The 19,184-nt window shown below is 36.8% G+C and overlaps 2 protein-coding genes, 2 non-coding genes and 1 pseudogene across 6 annotated transcripts; 3 read left to right on the top strand and 2 right to left on the bottom strand.

The window, feature by feature from the left end:
• Positions 1-1,466: 1,466 nt before the first annotated feature.
• Positions 1,467-1,657, top strand: LOC141756722 (U2 spliceosomal RNA). Its single transcript, XR_012591528.1, has one exon. It is a non-coding gene; the product is annotated as a U2 spliceosomal RNA (small nuclear RNA).
• Positions 1,658-4,917: 3,260 nt separating this feature from the next.
• Positions 4,918-5,081, top strand: LOC141756720 (U1 spliceosomal RNA). The gene has a single exon (XR_012591526.1). It is a non-coding gene; the product is annotated as a U1 spliceosomal RNA (small nuclear RNA).
• A 612-nt stretch (positions 5,082-5,693) lies between these two features.
• On the top strand, positions 5,694-5,869 carry LOC141756708 (U2 spliceosomal RNA; annotated as a pseudogene).
• Positions 5,870-8,198: 2,329 nt separating this feature from the next.
• Positions 8,199-9,797, bottom strand: gtf2h5 (general transcription factor IIH, polypeptide 5). 2 transcript variants are annotated; one of them, XM_074614962.1, is made up of 3 exons: positions 9,650-9,797; positions 9,254-9,340; positions 8,199-8,534 (listed from the first exon to the last, which is right to left on the bottom strand). In XM_074614962.1, exons 2-3 carry the CDS (start codon positions 9,286-9,288, stop codon positions 8,354-8,356), a joined length of 216 nt encoding a protein of 71 aa, XP_074471063.1. In that variant the 5' UTR covers positions 9,289-9,340; positions 9,650-9,797; the 3' UTR covers positions 8,199-8,353. The 2 variants fall into 2 exon arrangements, with proteins under 2 accessions (XP_074471063.1, XP_074471064.1); XM_074614963.1 differs by having other exon boundaries at positions 9,254-9,341; positions 9,709-9,778.
• Positions 9,798-10,875: 1,078 nt separating this feature from the next.
• Positions 10,876-18,750, bottom strand: serac1 (serine active site containing 1). 2 transcript variants are annotated; one of them, XM_074614950.1, is made up of 17 exons: positions 18,564-18,750; positions 16,947-17,077; positions 16,773-16,809; positions 16,543-16,685; positions 15,970-16,059; positions 15,175-15,306; positions 14,964-15,085; positions 14,555-14,683; positions 14,309-14,422; positions 13,683-13,845; positions 13,328-13,478; positions 13,079-13,220; positions 12,741-12,841; positions 12,385-12,482; positions 12,052-12,234; positions 11,815-11,958; positions 10,876-11,719 (listed from the first exon to the last, which is right to left on the bottom strand). In XM_074614950.1, the coding sequence occupies exons 2-17, from the start codon at positions 17,038-17,040 to the stop codon at positions 11,583-11,585; spliced, it is 1,980 nt and encodes a 659-aa protein (XP_074471051.1). In that variant the 5' UTR covers positions 17,041-17,077; positions 18,564-18,750; the 3' UTR covers positions 10,876-11,582. The 2 variants fall into 2 exon arrangements, with proteins under 2 accessions (XP_074471051.1, XP_074471052.1); XM_074614951.1 differs by having other exon boundaries at positions 16,947-17,047.
• Positions 18,751-19,184: the final 434 nt, after the last annotated feature.

The raw sequence follows: 19,184 nt of genomic DNA, 5'->3' as shown, positions 1-19,184 counted from the left end.
GACTGCAGTCTTTCATAGTAGCTCTAGGGGTCATCATCATATATAAGATAGGAAAGATAACTTAAATTATAAAAAAATATATATAATAACAAAAATAAAAGTGGGTAGAAAATAATTCAAGGAACAATAAAAAAGAAATGCATAAATAAATAATAATAAGACTGCACTCTTCCATAGTAGCTCTAGGGGGTCATCATCATATATAGGATAGGAAAGATAACTTAAATTATAAAAAATAATATAATAACAAAAATAAAATTGGGGGTAAAAAATAATTCAAGGAACAATAAAAAAGAAATGCATAAATAAATAATAATAAGACTGCACTCTTCCATAGTAGCTCTAGGGGTCATCATCATATATAGGATAGGAAAGATAACTTAAATTATAAAAAAATAATAAAATAAAAGAGTGGGTAGAAAATAATTCAAGGAACAAAAGAAATGCATAAATAAATGAATAATAAGACTGCTCTCTTCCATAGTAGCTCATCATCATATATGTTCAGTTCTTCATAAGCTCTGAGGAGAGACTTTGCATGTTGTCCATTCATTAGTCTTAAAGCACTGAGATGATTGTCCACAAGATCCCTTTTGAAAACAGGAAAATAGGGGTTTCATTTTCCTCCATTTGGATGCATGGATGAAAAAATTTGCAAAATTTTTGCTTCCATGTTGAAGTTCGTGCAAAAAAGTCATTTGCGTAGTTAGTGTTACTCGCATAATCAAAATTAGTTTTAAATCCAGGTACAATTTCAGCTGCTTACAAACTTGTATTATCATGAATACCGTTTTCCATTAGCGTTGAAATAAAGATTCGTTGATCGCTGCCAGTACACCTTTTATTTTGAAAACAAGAACCACCGGAAGTTGGAACAGGTTCTGCTGCTAGCTTGATGATCTGTTTTCTGTTTACTAACACTGTGATATTTTGATGAGTTTTACTCATTTACTCAGCCAGTTTGACTTTAAGTTGCTATTGAAATATGTTCTTAAGTACGATGCAAAGTGTGTTGTGTACAATGAGCGGCTGAAGTTTTAAGACAGTTTCCTGCATAGTTTCCGTCACCAGATGGAGACATAAGCTCCATTTATGAAGCATTAAAAGGTCTTTATTTTTTATTTAGAAATATTTATACAAAGTCTCAATCGTATGTTTTAACTGAAGATACAAGCAATTCTACCTCCATTTAAGCTATAAAGAGGATTTTAAGGTAACGTTACTGTAGTGACGGCTTATTGGGCAGTAGCACATCACGTGACCAGAAATAGGATTCACTATCACAACGTTTCTAACAAAAGTATGCGATCTTATGTACTTTTAATGCCGATTTGTCATGCAACACTTAATTGCGCGTTTACAACGTGTCAGTACATATGTTTGTAGTTATTTTTTATATTATGTTGAACCGTGAGTGAGAGTAGCTGTGCTGTGAACCACTCCCTTACTGCAGACCCAGTGAGGGTATCGCTTCTCGGCCTTTTGGCTAAGATCAAGTGTAGTATCTGTTCTTATCAGTTTAATATCTGATACGTCCCCTACCCGGGGACCATATATTAAATTGATTTTTGGAATAGGGAGATGGAATAGGGGCTTGCTCCGTCCACTCCGCGCATCGACCTGGTATTGCAGTACCTCCAGGAACGGTGCACCCCCTCTTGTTGTGAAAAAAACAATATATCTATGACACTGAAGTGTTTTTATGAGCAAATGCTATACATGCATAAATCTGTGATGCATCATGGTGCATGTTGCTTAGGGACGTTTGATTACATAATCTGTAAACTCGTTAATAGGTTACTTTGTTTAGATTTTGATGTTTGGTATGTTTTAGCCTTTCTGCAATGTCTATAATTCTTCTTGTAAGAGCAGAGGCCTGTACTACTAAGCAGGATTTGACGTTAGCGAGGTAACTTCAGGGTTAACCCTGGGTTTTTCTTCCTATGAAGCTGGATCACTTCTTACTGGGGTAGATCACCATGGTAACTGATGCTGAACAGCTAACCTGCTCTGGAGCAGGTTATGTTCCAGATAAGAGATCAGCTCGTATGAAAGCACCACCTACTGACCAATCAGAGCTCAGTGCACGGATCATATGGTAATATCACACAAAGACTAAGAAGTGTAAATCATAAACCAGGCTAAAAACAACACAGTTTAAACTGACATATGCAGGAAGTACAGCTGGCTGTATGCTGTGGGTGTTTACCGCTTTGAATTATATTTTCATACTTATTTTTTAACTTGCTCTTGAGTCCTGAGTACTTGAGTACTGTGCATGATTAGGTGTAATCCAGTCATCCGTTATACATTTAAAAGCTATTTATATCTAGACGAGTAAATCTTACTTTTGAGTGTTCCGTTAAATAACTGTTAATTTACGCATTCAGACATCAGGGTGTTTTTCTTTTGCCAGCTGTCCTTCCTGCATTTGGCAGCTTCAACTGTGTTACTTTTAGTCTGGATTATGTGTTTAATTTCTTCGTATTTGTCTAATATAGTTTACTCTTTGTAAAATGTGTCTCTCTGCCTGTCTGTCTGCAAATCTGTGGACTTGTCCATGTCTGTGATTGGTCCGATGCTGCAAACAACTCCCCGTTCATGTGAACGCGCTCATAACCAGACTGAGAAACCACCTTCGTAGGACCGCTTAGCGAGATCTCGGTTGTTAGGGTTAGTGAAGCCAGATAACGAGAAGATACCCTGGTTATGTTGAACTCGCTTCGTAGTACAGGCTGCAAAGTGATTTCTGGTAGTAGGGGACTGCGTTCGCGCTTTCCCCTGATAACTTGTGAAAAGAAAATACAATTCAGAATGAACAGCAATAACTGTAGTTATATACTATATCATGTTTCTATGTTATACTGTCTTACTAAATTATATACCACATTACATTTCTATTGCTATATTAATACATCACCAAATATCATTACATACATATATTATTCTGCTGTACACTGTTTACATATATACTAGATTTGCTGACTACCTGCTATTAATCACACCATAAATAAATCAAAAGTTAAAGTACCCATTATGTAGGCAGAATGGTCCCTGTCGGTGTTTTAAATATTTACTAACTGCAGTTAGGTCTTATGTCCACTAGAGACTCTCAGAGCTCCATTTGTTCTTGAAAATGGAGACACTATGTTATAAACGGCACATATACTCTGTCATGATTTTGAGTGTTAACATCAATGAAAAATAAACATAGTTGTACAGTATGTATTATAACGTTTTTATAACTGTGTTTCTCCTGTTTTAGATTCCTATTGGATTATATTGCACCACATGACCAGGAAGAGTCAACGAGCCACATTTGTTATTTGTTTCTTTAAGGTAAAATACTTTGTAGTGATTCTGTGATGTTTTCCTCGATTGTTGTTGGTCGTAGTTTATGCTTATTTCCCTGAAATTCCCAAAACTGTTACTTCAATTTTTAGACCGGTTTGTAATGGTAACTGTTTGGAGGATACCCCCGAAGTGGAATATTTATCACGGTAAAATGAATCAAACTGTTGAGTGAGACAAGGAGATTGTAAGAGGAAGTGTGCTGTGTTCACTGTCCTTTACAGATGTGAGAAAAATATGAAAGGTGGTCTTGTCTGATTGTGTTGTTTACTTTCATTCCGCTGTAGTTTTGAAATGAACTGTCAGCTCAGTCTGATCATTAGAGTAGCTCATTCCTCAAAAGTGAGAATCCTCTGCATATTTCTGCTGCTGTTGTTTCCTAGTCTGCTTTCTGTTGGACATATCAAAAGAAAGGCAAATACTCTTGATTTGTGTGCACTTCATTTTCTGTTATTATCTAAATTGTTTCTTCGTGCTGTTTGTTACATGCAGAGAAGCATGTACTGTATATAAATATGTGCTTCATAAACGGCATTGTTCCAATGGTGGCAGTAGCAAGAAATGTCAGTGGCCCACTCGCAGTAAACAAATAACCAGGAAGTGCTTGTAATGTGAGAAAACTAATGTGTTTTTAGTCTTTCCTCTGAATTTCAAATGTGAATCAAACAACTTTTGATCACAGTATGATTAAGCTTTGTTTCATTTGAACTTGCTGTTGGGCTGGTTATCGTTTGTTGGAGTCAAATAGTAGTGATTTTAGGTTGGCTTCTGATATGGAAATACAGCATTGCATGATGGAATATAGACCCATTTTTCTCAAGTAAAATGACAATCTTCTTCAGCCTTAGTACAAAAGTGCTTCGTCTGTATTAAATTCCTCTAGATTATCACCCCCCTTATAGTTTTTGGTAATTTCTAGATTGTCAGCGTGGTTTGTCTGTGAAAGATTCCCCTGTCTCTGAGCTGTACAAATCATACTTACCTGGCAGGGGAGATTAATTCAACTTTCAGATCATTTTGGAGGCTGCAGTTTGTGATGCTGTTGAACTGTAATGCATTATATTTGCATAGCAACCGGCGTTGTTCACACTCAAAACCAATAGGTGGCAGTAGCAGGAATGTCAGTTTCCCTTAAACAAAGAACCAGGAAGTGGTTGAAATGTGAGAGACAGAAGTATAGTTTGTGTGTTTTTAGTCTTTCTTCTGAATTTCAAATGTGGATCAAACGACTTTTGATTACAGTACGATTAAGCTTTGTCACATCTGAAATTGCTGTTGGGCTGTTACTCATTTTTTGGAGTTAAATAGATAGAATTGGTGATTTTAGGTTGGCCATTCATACGGAAATACAGCATTGCATGATGGGAAATGTGACCACGATTTCTCAAGTAAAGTGTAAATAATCTTTGTTAGCCTTAGTACAAAAGTCTTTCTTCTGTACTACATTCCTGTAGATTATCACCCCCTTTAAACCCTCTGGTTTTGGTAATTTCTCTATATTGTTAATATCATCAGTCAGCATGGTATTTCTGTGAAAGAATTCCCTCTCTCTGATCTGTACAACTCATACTTACCTGGCAGGGGAGATACCATGATCAAGAAGGTGGTTCACCCAGGGCGAGGCTTAGCCATTGCACTCCGGCTGAGCTGACCTCTGCGAATTCCCCAAATGTGGGAATCTCGACTGCATAATTTCTGGTAGTGGGGGACTGCGTTCGCGCTCTCCCCTGATAACTTGTGAAAAGAAAATACAATTCAGAATGAGCAGCAATAACTATAGTTATACACTATATTTTGTTTTGCTGCTACTAATCATACCACTGTCACTTTTTGTATGTATGTAGTATTCAGATTTTAAATAAATCAAAAGTAAAAGTACCCATTATGTAGGCAGAATGGTCCCTGTCGGTGTTTTAAATATGTACTAACTGCAGTCAGGTCTTATGTCCACTAGAGACTCTCAGAGCTCCATTTGTTCTTGAAAATGGAGACACTATGTTATAAACGGCACATATACTCTGTCATGATTTTGAGTGTTAAAATCAATGCAAAATAAACATAGTTGTACAGTATGTATTGTAACGTTTTTATAACTGTGTTTCTCCTGTTTTAGATTCCTATTGGATTATAAGGCACCACATGACCAGGAAGAGTCAACGAGCCACATTTGTTATTTGTTTCTTTAAGGTAAAATACTTTGTAGCGATTCTGTGACGTTTTCCTCGACTGTTGTTGGTCGTAGTTTACGCTTATTTCCCTGACTGTCCCGAAACTGTAACTTCAGTTTTAAGACCCGTTTGTGAGAGTAACTGTTCGGAGAATACCGCCGACCCATTCACAGTATTGCTTCTCTGCGTTTTGGCTAAAATCAATTGTAGTATCTGTTCTTATCAGTTTGATGGGATAGTTCTGGTGTTTTAAAGTGGGGTTGTTTGAGGTAGTTATTCACAGTGAGTGTATTACCTACAGTAGATGGGGGTCAGCATGCCCCCAAACTGGGAGGGAAGGCCTACCCAAAACAAGTCAATATCCATTTAAGTGTACGTTATATTTAGAATATTTTCACCGATTTATCTTGCCGCCAGACAGCCTTTTCCGGCGGGGAACTTAACTGAGAGTGAAACTTATCGATGCTCTCTTCAAAGCCACCAGACTCAGTTGACATAAACAGTATAAAATATAGCCGCAAGCAGCAATACCGGGGTTCACACCAACGCATACCGGGTCTAGACCTTTGACCTTTTCTGACACCTGCATTAAATATAACTAACAGGTTTTATAATGATCAGAAAGACAATCATTTATTTACGACAAAATCTGTTGCATTTTTAGTGCCCCTAGTGATCGATTTGAATGTAACTTTCAGGGTGTGTTTCAGGTACTTACTATATGTGGACCTATCCTGCAACTTTCGTGATGATTGTCCCAACGGTTGTGGAGTTAGGTCTATTGATGTGCTGAGCCCTTTTGAAGTTTTACGAGGAGATGTAAAAAATATGTTTTTCAAAAAATTCAAGATGGCGAAAAATATGTCAGGTGGACTTAAGTTGTTTCTGAGGCTTTTTTGTAGAACACATGAAGCTGGTTATGTGTGTCAAATTTCAAGTCAATCAGACTTACGGTGTAAGGGGGCCAGCCTTTAAAAGTTTTTACTTTTTTGGCGGCCAATAATAGCGCCACCAACAGGCCAATTAGGATCATATTTTATGTGAAGCATTAGGACATCATGGTCAGTTATGATACCAAGTTCCATGTCTGTCGCTCATTCCAGCTCACAACAAATTGAGAGAAGGCATAATATAGCATATAATGCTAAATAGGCCACGCCCACATGCACTGATCAACATGACACTTCAGATCTTGGTTAATACTTGGCCGCAGAACATGTGCACCACATTTGGTGAAATTATGTCTACTGGGTTTTGAGGTACACGTTTTTGGTATTTTTGGCGGCCCCTATCGGTTCAGCTCAAAATGCTTCGGTACGCCTATTCTCAAACATGTACTGACAATATCTACCAAGATTTATGATGATTGGAGTAATGGTCAATGAATGATGGCCAATTTCCTGCTAAGTCCCTGCCCTTGGTGAAGTTCATTGCTCAATATCTTCAAAACGAGTGAGATATCAACAAGCTTTATGCAACTTTTGATGAGCATGGTCAAATAATGATCCAATTGAAAATTTGGTAGCAATCGAATTTACGGATTAGGAGGAGATGTCAAAAATGTGTTTTTCAAAAAACTAGTCAGGCACACTTTAGTGGTCCAAGAGGCTTTTTTCTAGAGTGAATGGAGATTGATGTCTGTACCAAATTTAGGGTAAATCGGACTTAAGGCGTAGACGTTATACTTTTCAAAATTCTAAATTATGATCTTTAATTATAGCGCCCCCATCAGGCCAATACGGTCATATTTGTTGAGCTGCATTTGCACTCAACTTCCAATCATTGGTGAAAATTTCATATGTCTACAATTTTTTAAGAAAAATATTATGATTATTATTAATATTAATTGTAATAAATCAGCACAAAAATAATAGAGTTTTGCGCCACTTTGGGGCTTGATCCCCTAATAGGTTTAATTTTCAGTTCAGTTCCCTGCTGGGAAATATTCTAAATATAGCGTACACTTAACCTGATTGATTTTTTTTTTTAGGGTATCCTTTTTTTTTAGGTGTCTAAAATTATTAATTAAATATTCCTGTCTGTTTCTCCAAACTGGGGGTGTGCCGACCGTCATCTACTGTAGGTAATACGATTATTATGGATAAGTACCTCAGGCAAATAATGAAGTTAAATTAAAATAAAACTGAATTTGATTTACTGTATTTTCCTGGTAGTGTGGAAGATTATTTGAAATTACATTTAGATCATCATGTAGGGAATAAAGATTTACTGAAAACAAAAGATTGGTTAAATGAGCTAATAAAAGTGAAAAAATCTGGCATCAGCCCTGATCACAAGATTATTACATTTTTGTCCTGGTTATATTCTTCAATCTTCTACTCAAATGAAAGAATGACATTTCTCATGGTCATCAAACATTAAGTGATGTTTTTGGGTTAAATGCTGAACAAAATTTTCAAATATGAAAATGTCACTATTAGTGCCAATCCACTGAAAGATAACACCCAATTCTGTAGCTCCATACAATGATTCATTGTTGCTCTTTATTTAATTTCTCCGATTCTCTCTGCTCTCATCAACCCTCCATAAAAAAATCAAGGCAGATATAGAAATTGCAACTCAAATCCATTTAAACTAAGATTAAGAAACCACAACAATGAAATGCATTCAACAAATTTAATAATGGACATAAATTAAAGAAAGCACAAATTAAGTCAATACAGTAAAATATTTTTTTAATTCTATTTTTTCACATTATTGTAACAACAAAACTGAGCAAGTGCTCCATTTCGGTCTGCAGTTAAAACATTGCAAACCATGTTCATTTAAAGACAGCCCCAAGTCCAAGAAGCATAACTTTGAAAAGTTGAGTGTTATTTCTGCGTCATGGTGAATGAGTTCTGGTCCATTAACTCGCCAACTCTCTCCTGAAGGGTCTGAACCACCTCCGCCAGGATGAAGACGTGTGTGTCGTCAAGGTCCTTGAGGATGAACTTCTTTCCCAGGGCCATTTTTTCATCCAGGTAGAGGAGGAACTGTTTCATGGCAGGATCGCTGGTCCAGTAAGAAGAGGGGAGCAATGGGGAAACAATAAGTCATTAAATTCTGCACAAATGTGAGGAATAATGTACTTCAGGTAGTACCTTTCATGTGAGTTGTATTTTTGTGCAACATCAGTATAGTATGGAAGCCCTAAACAGACATGGTTCAAACATTGTTTTAATGCCATTATCTCAAGATCACGAGTTAATTATGTCGTTAACAAGCTTCGTTATCCAGAGATAACAAAAAGGATGTTTTCTTTTATTACTTCTAATGTTTATGTTAAATCAGCTGATGGTTAATGCATTCAAACGGCCCAGATTGAGCTGACCATAGCAGACAGCATAGATGTATACATCTATGGCAGACAGTGATGGAGGACTTGGGGAAGTTAGCAGAATGATACACATGTGACTGTCAGGTTTTTAAAATAAGGTGTTAGCAAGGGTACATACAACGTGTGTGTGTGTGTATATATGGAAATAAGATTAGTAAGAAAGGGATTATATTCATAAGTATAAAATGTAACCCGTGTCCCTTACAAATTAGAAAGAAAAGATCACTGAATTTTGAGTAATACTAACTTGAATAAACTTCTTTTTGGTAAGGGAGGTGCTTTTAGGACTTTAACAGTAGAGGCATATTTTAACATACATTTTCATCAGAATTACTTTTATCTAGAATTCAGATTTAGAGATAGTATTTCTGGTCAGATTTACAGTTTTCCTTACCATTCAACAAGGACACCTTTGTGTACGTTGACCATGTTGACAAGTGCAGAGAAATCAGCAGTCGATGCAGTTTAAAACGCTCAAAACCTGCAGCACAATAAACAAAGATGGGTTATTTTCCTGACCCTAAACATGAGAAGCTAACAGAGGTAGTAGGTAAACTCAGGACAGTAAATTCCAGTCTAGAAACCTTAACCAAAAGTCATGAAGTTGGCATGTTTGGCTTAGCTAAGTAAAGAAAACAACCACTAGCGTTAGCTTTGATAGCCTCGTTAGCTCGTTAGCTCTGACATTAGCTATCTAGTTCAAAAGTACGTTACATAAAAACCGGGACTATTCTGCGACATACTGCGATTCGTTATTGAACAGAACACACTACGAATAAAGATTAGATACCTAATGATTATATTCAAGGGAAGGATTTAAGAAGGACGAGAGACGGACTTTCACCAAACGAATAGCTGCGACTTCCTGTTGTGCGTTTAAAGCATTGTGTTGATGTACGGTCTGTATCGAGGGACAATCTTCAGTCATCCAAAGAAATGCGCTTGTGGCATGAATATAGTATATATATACATATAAATATATATATATTCATGTACATATATATATATGAATATATATATACTATATTCATATATATTGACTATATTCATATATATATGAATATAGTCATCTATATTCATATATATTATGTATATATATATTCATTTAGTATGAATATAGTATATATATATTCATATATATATATGAATATAGTTATCTATATTCATATATATATATATATATTTTCATTTAGTATGAATATAGTATATAGTCACTGAAGATTGTCCCTTGGTACAGACCGTACATCAACACAATGCTTTAAAATGTAAACCAGGAAAGCGCAGCTATTAGGTTGGTGAAAGTCTCTCATCCTTCTTAAATCCTTCCATTGAATATAATAATTTTATATATATATAAGTTATCAGTACCATTCATTATAAATCGTTACTGTATTTATCAATTATTAAACGGGTTAATATTGTGATAGGTAATGTGGATATGATTATGTATTATAGATATTTGTTTTTATCACCTTGTTCTACCATTTTTACTACTTTATTATTGATATGTTGTGTTCTGTTTAACAGTTAGCATATTTTTTTACTGTATTTATCTGCTTTTGTTGTCTTGTGAAGCACTTTGTAACATCTGTTTGGAAAAGTGCTTCATAAATAAATATTATTATTATTATTAATTATGCAATTTGATATTGCTATATTGTTATATAACTTGATCAAGTAACGTTTCTTGAACATCTATTGTGAAGCTGTTGATAAATGAAATAACCAATTGGGAATATCTGCCTTTGGCTAATCTAGTGAAATAAATATTAGACAAATAAAGGTACATCATCACATTGATGCAAAAATTATATAAAAGTCCAATATTACCATAAAGCAGGCATGCTCAATGATTTACATTTCCTCACAATACTATTGCATCCAGAGATTTTGTTTTTTTTAGCGCACATTTCACATGTATAGTATTAATATTGATATTAAAAAACATTTAGATGAGATATGCATTGCAAAGTGGCATGGCAAAGTGAGATTCAAATGATGTAGAGCATAGACAAGTCCGACTCCAACTTCATACATTTATTCATTGTCAGCATTGCTAGTGGCAGTATGGACTACAAACACATGGAGATTTAAAACCAATTGCTTGATTAGTCCCGGAGAAATAAATAAAGCAACCTGAACTAATATTAATACAGAGGTCCATTTGAGGTCAAGTTCAGGAAGGAATATGTTTTGGCAGACAATATGACTGTCATACAGTAGTTAGAATAAAATACATAAATAAAAATATATAAAATCTTAAACCACTCTGGTCGATAATACTGAGGAGCATGAGTGGCAAAGATATTTCAGTGCATCTTAAGTAAATATTGTATGAGCATATTGCCCTATGTTAAACTGGAAAGTCAAAGGTGAAATGGAAAAAATTACCAAAAAAATGAAAGTTGTAATTATGTTCTTTAAAAATTTGAATGATCTTTAAAATTCTGACTCACTAGTGAGAGAGACCAATCCAGGAGGATGACTAGTAGAACATGACAAGCACCCACAATTTTTTCATCACAACTGACAACTCACAGAAATCAATGTGAAACATATATTTACCTTATTACGCCATGATCACATTAGTGGTTGTTTATGTAAATGTGTTATAAGGAGAGGCGGTTATGTTTCCATTTGGTTTATGAAGGGGGTATCAGTGCTCTCCCCCATTTCAAGTAAATAGTAGGTTTTACCACTGTGTTTGTGTTCATATATTTCAGTCAGTGGCTGATGTAGCTCTGCAGTGCTTCCATAATGAACTGGAGGCTGCGCTTGTACAGAAATGAGTCCTTCTTCTCTGGCTTGCAGATGTTCAGATGATCTACATCCACCTCGATGAGCTCCCCGATGCCGAGATCTGAAACAAAACCAGAGCAGGCTCAAGGTAAGAGCTAAAAGAACAAATCTTGTTGCTTTCGTGTCTTATTTTCCTTGTGCATTACTTTTACATACTTGCTGACTGTGTTGGTACCACCAGTATCTTGATCATGGGACCAATGTTTGTTGGCAGTGTCTCTGCAAAGCTCAGCACCTTGAATTCCTTTTCTTTGGCCATGTTCAGGAAGTTCTCATTCAGGTTGCGCAGTGCTGGTGAGTCTTAATAAGCACATGGACAACAATTCACAATAGATATTGAACAACCTCTATGAAACACAGACAGTCTTGGACCTCATCATTTTATTCACTTACCTTTGCACAGTTCTCTGACTTCTACAGAGGGAAAGAGAAGATATCTGACATTGACCGAGTACTCTGCCATAAAGGTGCCGCGGTGAGGAACACTGTAGAACATGATGCCCTTGGTGTTCTTTAACAGTCCTTGCATATCTGGGTCCTCTGAGGCATCCAGCAGCATTTTCTTCACAAGTAATCCTGGTGGAAAGATCAAACACAAACAGACAGTGAGCACAAGTTTCAAATCGGACAAATACAATCACATTAAGGTACAGGTGTGAAATATGACCAAGCCATTTGTCTTTGGAATTTGAGTAAAAATCTGATTGGAAAGTTCTGACAGAATACCTCCCATACTGTGGGCTACCCAGACCACAGGCCTCTCTCCAACTCCTGCCAGCTTTAACTTCTTTAGCAGCTCTCGACTTCTGTAGGCCAAGGACATCCTGAAGAGACCAAAGCAAAGAATGAATCAGCAGTTCACTTATTGAGAGTCTGTTGGAATTGTGCATAATGAAAACTGGAACATTTAGGATACTAAAACATTTAATTTCACCAAGATTTGTAGCTTAACTAGCTTTAAATAGTAATGAAGAGTCATGCAAAATATTAAGGTTATTACTATTGGTAAGTAACCAAAGTCACTTGCACAACCCTACAATATTTTGTACTTTAACACCAGTGGACACATCCAGATTTCTCACCTCTGATTCTCAACGGGACACTTGGCCATCCAGTCACTGAGGTGACTGTCATACTCCACTGTTAGTACTCTCAGATTTGGACAGTCGGCAGCCAACCATGACTGTCAAGAAAAGAGGACACAATAACACAGAAGAACAGTAAGAGATGATTAACATCTTCAAGGTTAATATAAAACTTTGAGACGTGACATTTCATTAAGAAAACACTATTGAGTCTCCCCTATAGCCAGAGTTGTTATAAAGATTCAATGTAATCGTAGGAGGAAAAACATGGAAAGACACTTCACGGTGATCCATAATACCCCACAGTAGTTGCAGGAATTAGGTGGATTTTTCACCTTTGGCCAGCACTCTGTGTAGTTGTCCTGGCTTTCTGCCTCCTTCTCTTCCTCTAACACATCGCGGTCCTTCTGCCTCCACGTCTTAAAAGCTGCCCCGAGAATCCCATGGATGAAGAGCACGTCTGCTTTGATTGGCTGACTGAAAATTAACACGTTGCCAAAGATAAGCGTTGGTTTACATATAGAATAAAATTAAACTAATACTTTATGAAAATGATCTATCAATAGAATTAATCATTTTCCTACTTGTCACGCGTTTGCGGGTGGAGGATATAGACGCCGTCTTGGTATTTCTCTTTCACCGTCTCCCTATCCAGGTTGGCCAGAGCACGGGCTGCATGAGACGCCTGCATGACATGAGGAGACTGCATCATCTCAGCCAGGACAGATATCCAGCCTGAAGGTGTGATGTAGGTAAGGAAGAAAGAAAGAAAAATATTGGATGTATTATAATGTGTGGCTTAGTTTTCAGTTAATACAATTGGGACAGAAAGTATTAAAAACAAACATACATACAAGTGTGAATGAATACTGTAAACCCAGTCAAGATTACACATAACCAGAACCCTCTATGCAATAACCAGATGAGTTTCAGACTTACCAGACTGGGATAAGGCCTGGTGAACACTCTCATTGAGTGCCAAATTTCCTATGATACGAACGATGTTCCTCTGAATCTTCAGGGAGTCTCTACGGAGCTGATAAACCCTCTGGAGGAGCTGCAGACCCCCGCTGGCAACTATGTGGTCACAGTGGCTCCGGACCTGTAGACAGGACGCATTTCAGTAAGTTCAGAACATTTATTCACCTTACCTAGCAATCAAAATCAACCAACATTTCCACAGGAGTGAATCCACTTGAGATTGTTGTACAGGTATGGACCAAATTAACAGATGAGGTAATAGATGTTTCGGTTCGGAAAACTATGAAATTCAATTCAGTGTGCAGTGTTTACAATTAAAGCACTTCTATAAATACTTGCATGCTGAATGAGTCCCTCCAACCATGAAACATAAGAATTCACTGAATTAACTGAACTAAAACAAAAGTTGCTTTGTGTTTTGAATGAGCTTTTTACTTTTAAATGGACTTTTAGATGAACAAGATGTGCTGTTGAATGCACTTCTGTGTTATGTTTAACTGATAAGTATGATCAGTTCAATACAAGGAATCTGACAACTTCTCCCAAGACTAGATCATGTTTAGATGTGTAATGGCTGTCATTACCTTTGAGTGCTGTACCAGTGCTTGTAGGCAGAAGGATTCCACCTTCTCAGAGGGAACAGAGGTGAGGCTCTGGGCGTAAGGCAGCCCATTACCTCCAAAGCACCACAGACCACCCTGCAACACAGGAGAGCATTAGTAAGAGGATTTAAAGAGTTGTTCTCCTGCCAGTTTGTGTTCTAAAAAGTCACTTTCCAAAAGAATGTATTTAGAAGTGCCTATGTGAGTCCATCTTTCCGTCTCAATTACCCGTTGTGCCGCCAAGGACTGGGTGCTCTCTCTGAGGGCCAGTGAGGTGAAGTACTGAACACATTGGTCCACCTCAGACTGAGGCAGAGACGCCAGCAGCTGCCTCAGTCCATCCTCTGCCGACAAACCCTGTAAAGAAGTCAACGCATCTTAGTTATCATCATATATACCTGTGAGATGTAAATAAATCTAAGGTTAAGGATCAATAGTGATGCATAGCTAGTGTCACTTGCAGTTTGACAGCTACACATGCAATAGACGATTCCAACAAGACACAATATCACAAATCTTATTTCTTGAAAAAACTCTTAAGAAATAATCAAAGAAAGTCCAATATGTTAAGTAGAAAAGCAAAGCCTGTGTAAGAGATATTGAGGTATTCTACATAATAGAATAGAGAGATACTTACATCCTCCAAGTCAGGCAGTGCAGGTGAGCGCAGGAAGAATCGAAGGTCTACCTGAGGAGTTCGGGCCAGGCCCACTGCTGTTCGCTGGTCTATAACCTGGGCTGCTGTCTGGTACTGGTAGTCTGTGTTATTGACAACAGATGTGAACTAATCCCACTTCACTTCACTTGTAAACCTGAAGTGATATGCAACAAATTTTTGTGTATTTTACCGTGCCAGTGGTGATTTTCTGCAAGCTCCTGAATAGCCTGTAGTCTGATGGCTTTATTGGCTGACAGTGTCCTCTTCAGTAAGACCCATAATGCCACCTCATGTGGGTCTGCATCTCCATGGCTGAAGTGCTCTAAGACATACAAATAGACCGCTCACTGACCGGCTGAACATTTACAGAACAAAGTGGATACAGGGTACTACAAATATTGCTAAAGACACTGGGAAATTGCACTCCCAACTGTATCTACCCTGACTACTGTAACTACCGGTAGCTACAGCACCACTTTAAGATTATTTCAACAGCTAGGACGTTACAAACCTTGTGGTTTCAAATCTTGTGGCATCAACTTTGCAGCTATTCATTTTCAAAAAGTCAAAAGTTAATTAATTGGATGTCTTACTGGAATATAATCTCATGAAAAAGCTGTGACATATTTCTATAATCTTAAAAGTGTGAGTGATTAATACAGAGGTAATATAAGGTGAACAAAACAATTATTCATGTCTATTACAGCCAATTGCGCAATATGTGCATTAATTCACAAACTATGAGACATTCAAAACAGGATGTGCATGCACAAAGCAGGTGTTTCCTTTAGCCTTAATGTGCACACCCAACATAAAAAAAAGATGGGTCAACTGTTTTCTGAGAATAAATATCTGCTTCTATTAGCAGCAACTTCTGCTTTCCAATCTAAAAAACCTGAGGGACAATACTACGGTCTCACACTGCAATTTAAGTGTCAATTTTAGGTGAACTGGTGCAGTATAATGACAACTTTTGGTTTCTTACCGTCTATTGATCGCAGCAAAACCCTAGATGATATTTCCAGAAACCGCCTTGCTGCTTTATGGAGTTCCCTCCTTGCTTTGTGTGTGAGCCCTAGACACACAGTGTAAAACAATTACTACAATGACCTGGAAAAGCAGAATGTAATGTCTATAAAAACACAACCAAGATAAAAGAAGCCATTTATTAATGGTTGGTATCTGAGTAGAGGCTGGTAGGTGATCGTTTCCATTAAATAAGAGAACCTTGACCAGTGGAAGTGAGATCAGTCAACAGACTGATCCCAATATTTAGGCAGGAAAGACAGTAGAGAGGGGCAGGAAGGAAAGACAGGAAATAATGATGACAGACATCACTGGGCACCTGGACAAACTTGGTACGACTTTGCGTTCATACAAAAAATAAATATAGCCACTCATCATATTCCAGATGTTATCCAGCTGGTCTGGGAAGTCCAAAAACAAAACATCTAAACTAACAGGAAATCTCAAAATGTTCTTATTCTTCTCAGTTTTGTAAGGTGTTTTAAAGGAACACAAGTTTAGCCATAAAGTCTAGGTGGATGACATTCAGTACCTGCAGTAAGGTTCTCCTTTTCATCAAAGGGAGTGGCTCTCAGATAGATGTAAGACTTGTACTTCTCCTGAAGAATTGCACTAGTGTCAATGGTCACAGCTTTGTCCAAGGCCACCACTTCATAAGTGATAAAAAGACAGCCCCTGTAGAAAGGTCAAGGATAAGCTGTGGTGCAGTGACACATCTTTTCACACAAGAAGTCAAGAATCAAAGTAAATACTGCAACTCACCCCGAGACAACTGCACCAGTTACTTTAGCAATCTTCCCTAAATGTCAGCAGAAAATGAATCTATATTAGACAAGGGTTTGAAGCTGTACTCCCAAAAGCATATAAATGTTTAATCCATGTATTTAGAGTAATGTGAGATTGCTGACAATTAAGCTGTGTATCACAATAACTTACTTAAATCTTTCCACTGAAGCACTTTCCTGACTCCAGGAGACCCAGCTGTGCTCAGTCTCCGACAGTGGATCAAACGTAGAGCTGCACCAGACATCCTCCGCCTGCATGTCACCCAGTGTGTTGGGGGATACCTACGTTAATAATCAGACCCCCACAGAGGACTAACAACTTATTCCAGCCCAGGCCTATCTCACACTAGAAACTTGCATATCATAGTCAGACATGAGGCCAATGACACTTTTGCTAAAGCTAATTTAATGGAAAGAACATATAATTAGTGTTAACAGTCTAGGTCAGGGGTCAGCAACCTGCGGCTCTGGAGCCACATGTGGCTCTTTAGCTCCTTGTGGATTTATAAAAATGGAAATGAATAACTGTTTTTTTGTTTACATTTCCATTTTTATTTATCATTATTGTAGGTCTATGGTACGACGGAGTATTAGGGTCACATTGAGGAAAAAAATATATCTGAGATTTCAAGAATAAAGTTGTAATTTTACGAGGATAAAGTCACAAGTTTAAGAGAAAAAGTCATAATATTATAAAGTAGTAATTTTTACGTGTTACTTTCTTTTTTTCTCGTAAAGTTATGACTTTATTCTTGTAATATTACGACTTCTTTTCTCCTAAAGTTATGACTTTATTCTTGTAATATTACAACTTTTTTTCTAGTAAAGTTATGACTTTATTCTCATAATATTACAACTTTTTTTCTTGTAAAGTTATGACTTTATTCTTGTAATATTACAACTTTTTTTCTAGTAAAGTTATGACTTTATTCTTGTAATATTACAACTTTTTTTCTAGTAAAGTTATGACTTTATTCTCATAATATTACAACTTTTTTCTAGTAAAGTTATGACTTTATTCTTGTAATATTACGACTTTTTTCTCGTAAAGTTATGACTTTATTGTAATATTACAACTTTTTTTCTTGTAAAGTTATGACTTTATTCTCATAATATTACAACTTTTTTCTAGTAAAGTTATAACTTTATTCTTGTAATATTATGACTTTATTCTGTAAATCTCAGATGTTTTTCCCTCAATGTGGCCCTAATACTCCGTAGTACATTGTCTCTTTGGCCCTCACTGCATTAGACTTATATACTTAGACTATAAACTGTGTTACCTTCATCACAATGCTCAAATGTTTTGCAGACAGACAGAATTTATTCTTTTTCTTTGCCTAAAATGTCTCTTTTGATAGTAAAGATTGCTGACCCCTGGTCTAAGTGATGCAAAACTACCCTGGCAACCAGGCTCTGTGAACTACAGCGACAGTGTTATTGACATTTAACCAACCTGTGACTATAATGATTAATCAACTAGTGTCAACTGATGTAACGTTTCTAGCTAGCTAAGCCAGTTACGACAGTCACCTCAACTTGTGAGTCAGTTTAACCCCCTTATTCAGCTGTGTGACATTCATAGCGTTAACATAATCACTCTAACAGTAATGGTTCAAAGCTAAATCAACAGCTAACACATTAACATCACGTTTCACTTTCAGAGCTTCACGCTACTAGCTCACTAGCTAACTGTTTGCTAACCAGCTAACCGATTAAATCGATGGTTTCATGCGAGTTTATTGTAATTGTTGAACAGTGACATTACCTTTATTTATCGACTAAAAAAGCTTCAAAAGGACCACCGTAATATTCCCAAACGATTGCAGCGACCGACCGGTGTTCATAAACACAAAGACAACTTGTCCCACAGATAATACGTCATCAACCGCAACGCACGTCATCCGGGAAAACAAAACATGTTTAAATGGATAACAGATAGCGAGCGTCTGCAGCACGTTGTGTGATCATTTGCATGTTTCGTTATTAGATTTACTACAACATGCAGTGTTTTTGCTGTCAGGAGGGCGGGTGCTCATTTAGTCTGTACCAAACTTTATTGTGAGCAGTTACCCCCATCAGGAAACAGTTAGACTGAACATACAAATAATATAATATACAGCTCTGGAAAAAATTAAGAGACCACTTCAAAATTCTCAGTTTCTCTGGTTTTACTATTTATTGGTATGTGTTTGAGTAAATTTTTTTTTTGTTATATTCTATAAACTACTGACAACATTTCTCCCGAATTTCAAATAAAAATATTGTCATTTAGAGCATTTATTTGCAGAAAATGACAACTGGTCAAAATAACAAAAAAGATGCAGTGTTTTCAGATCTGGAATAATGCAAAGAAAACAAGTTCATATTAATTTTTAAACAACAAAAT

The sequence above is a fragment of the Sebastes fasciatus genome, chromosome 18 (assembly GCF_043250625.1).
Source record: "Sebastes fasciatus isolate fSebFas1 chromosome 18, fSebFas1.pri, whole genome shotgun sequence".
Classification (NCBI taxonomy): domain Eukaryota; kingdom Metazoa; phylum Chordata; class Actinopteri; order Perciformes; family Sebastidae; genus Sebastes; species Sebastes fasciatus.
Note: the sequence above shows the minus strand (reverse complement) of the source record. Positions and strands in the feature narration are given on the sequence as shown.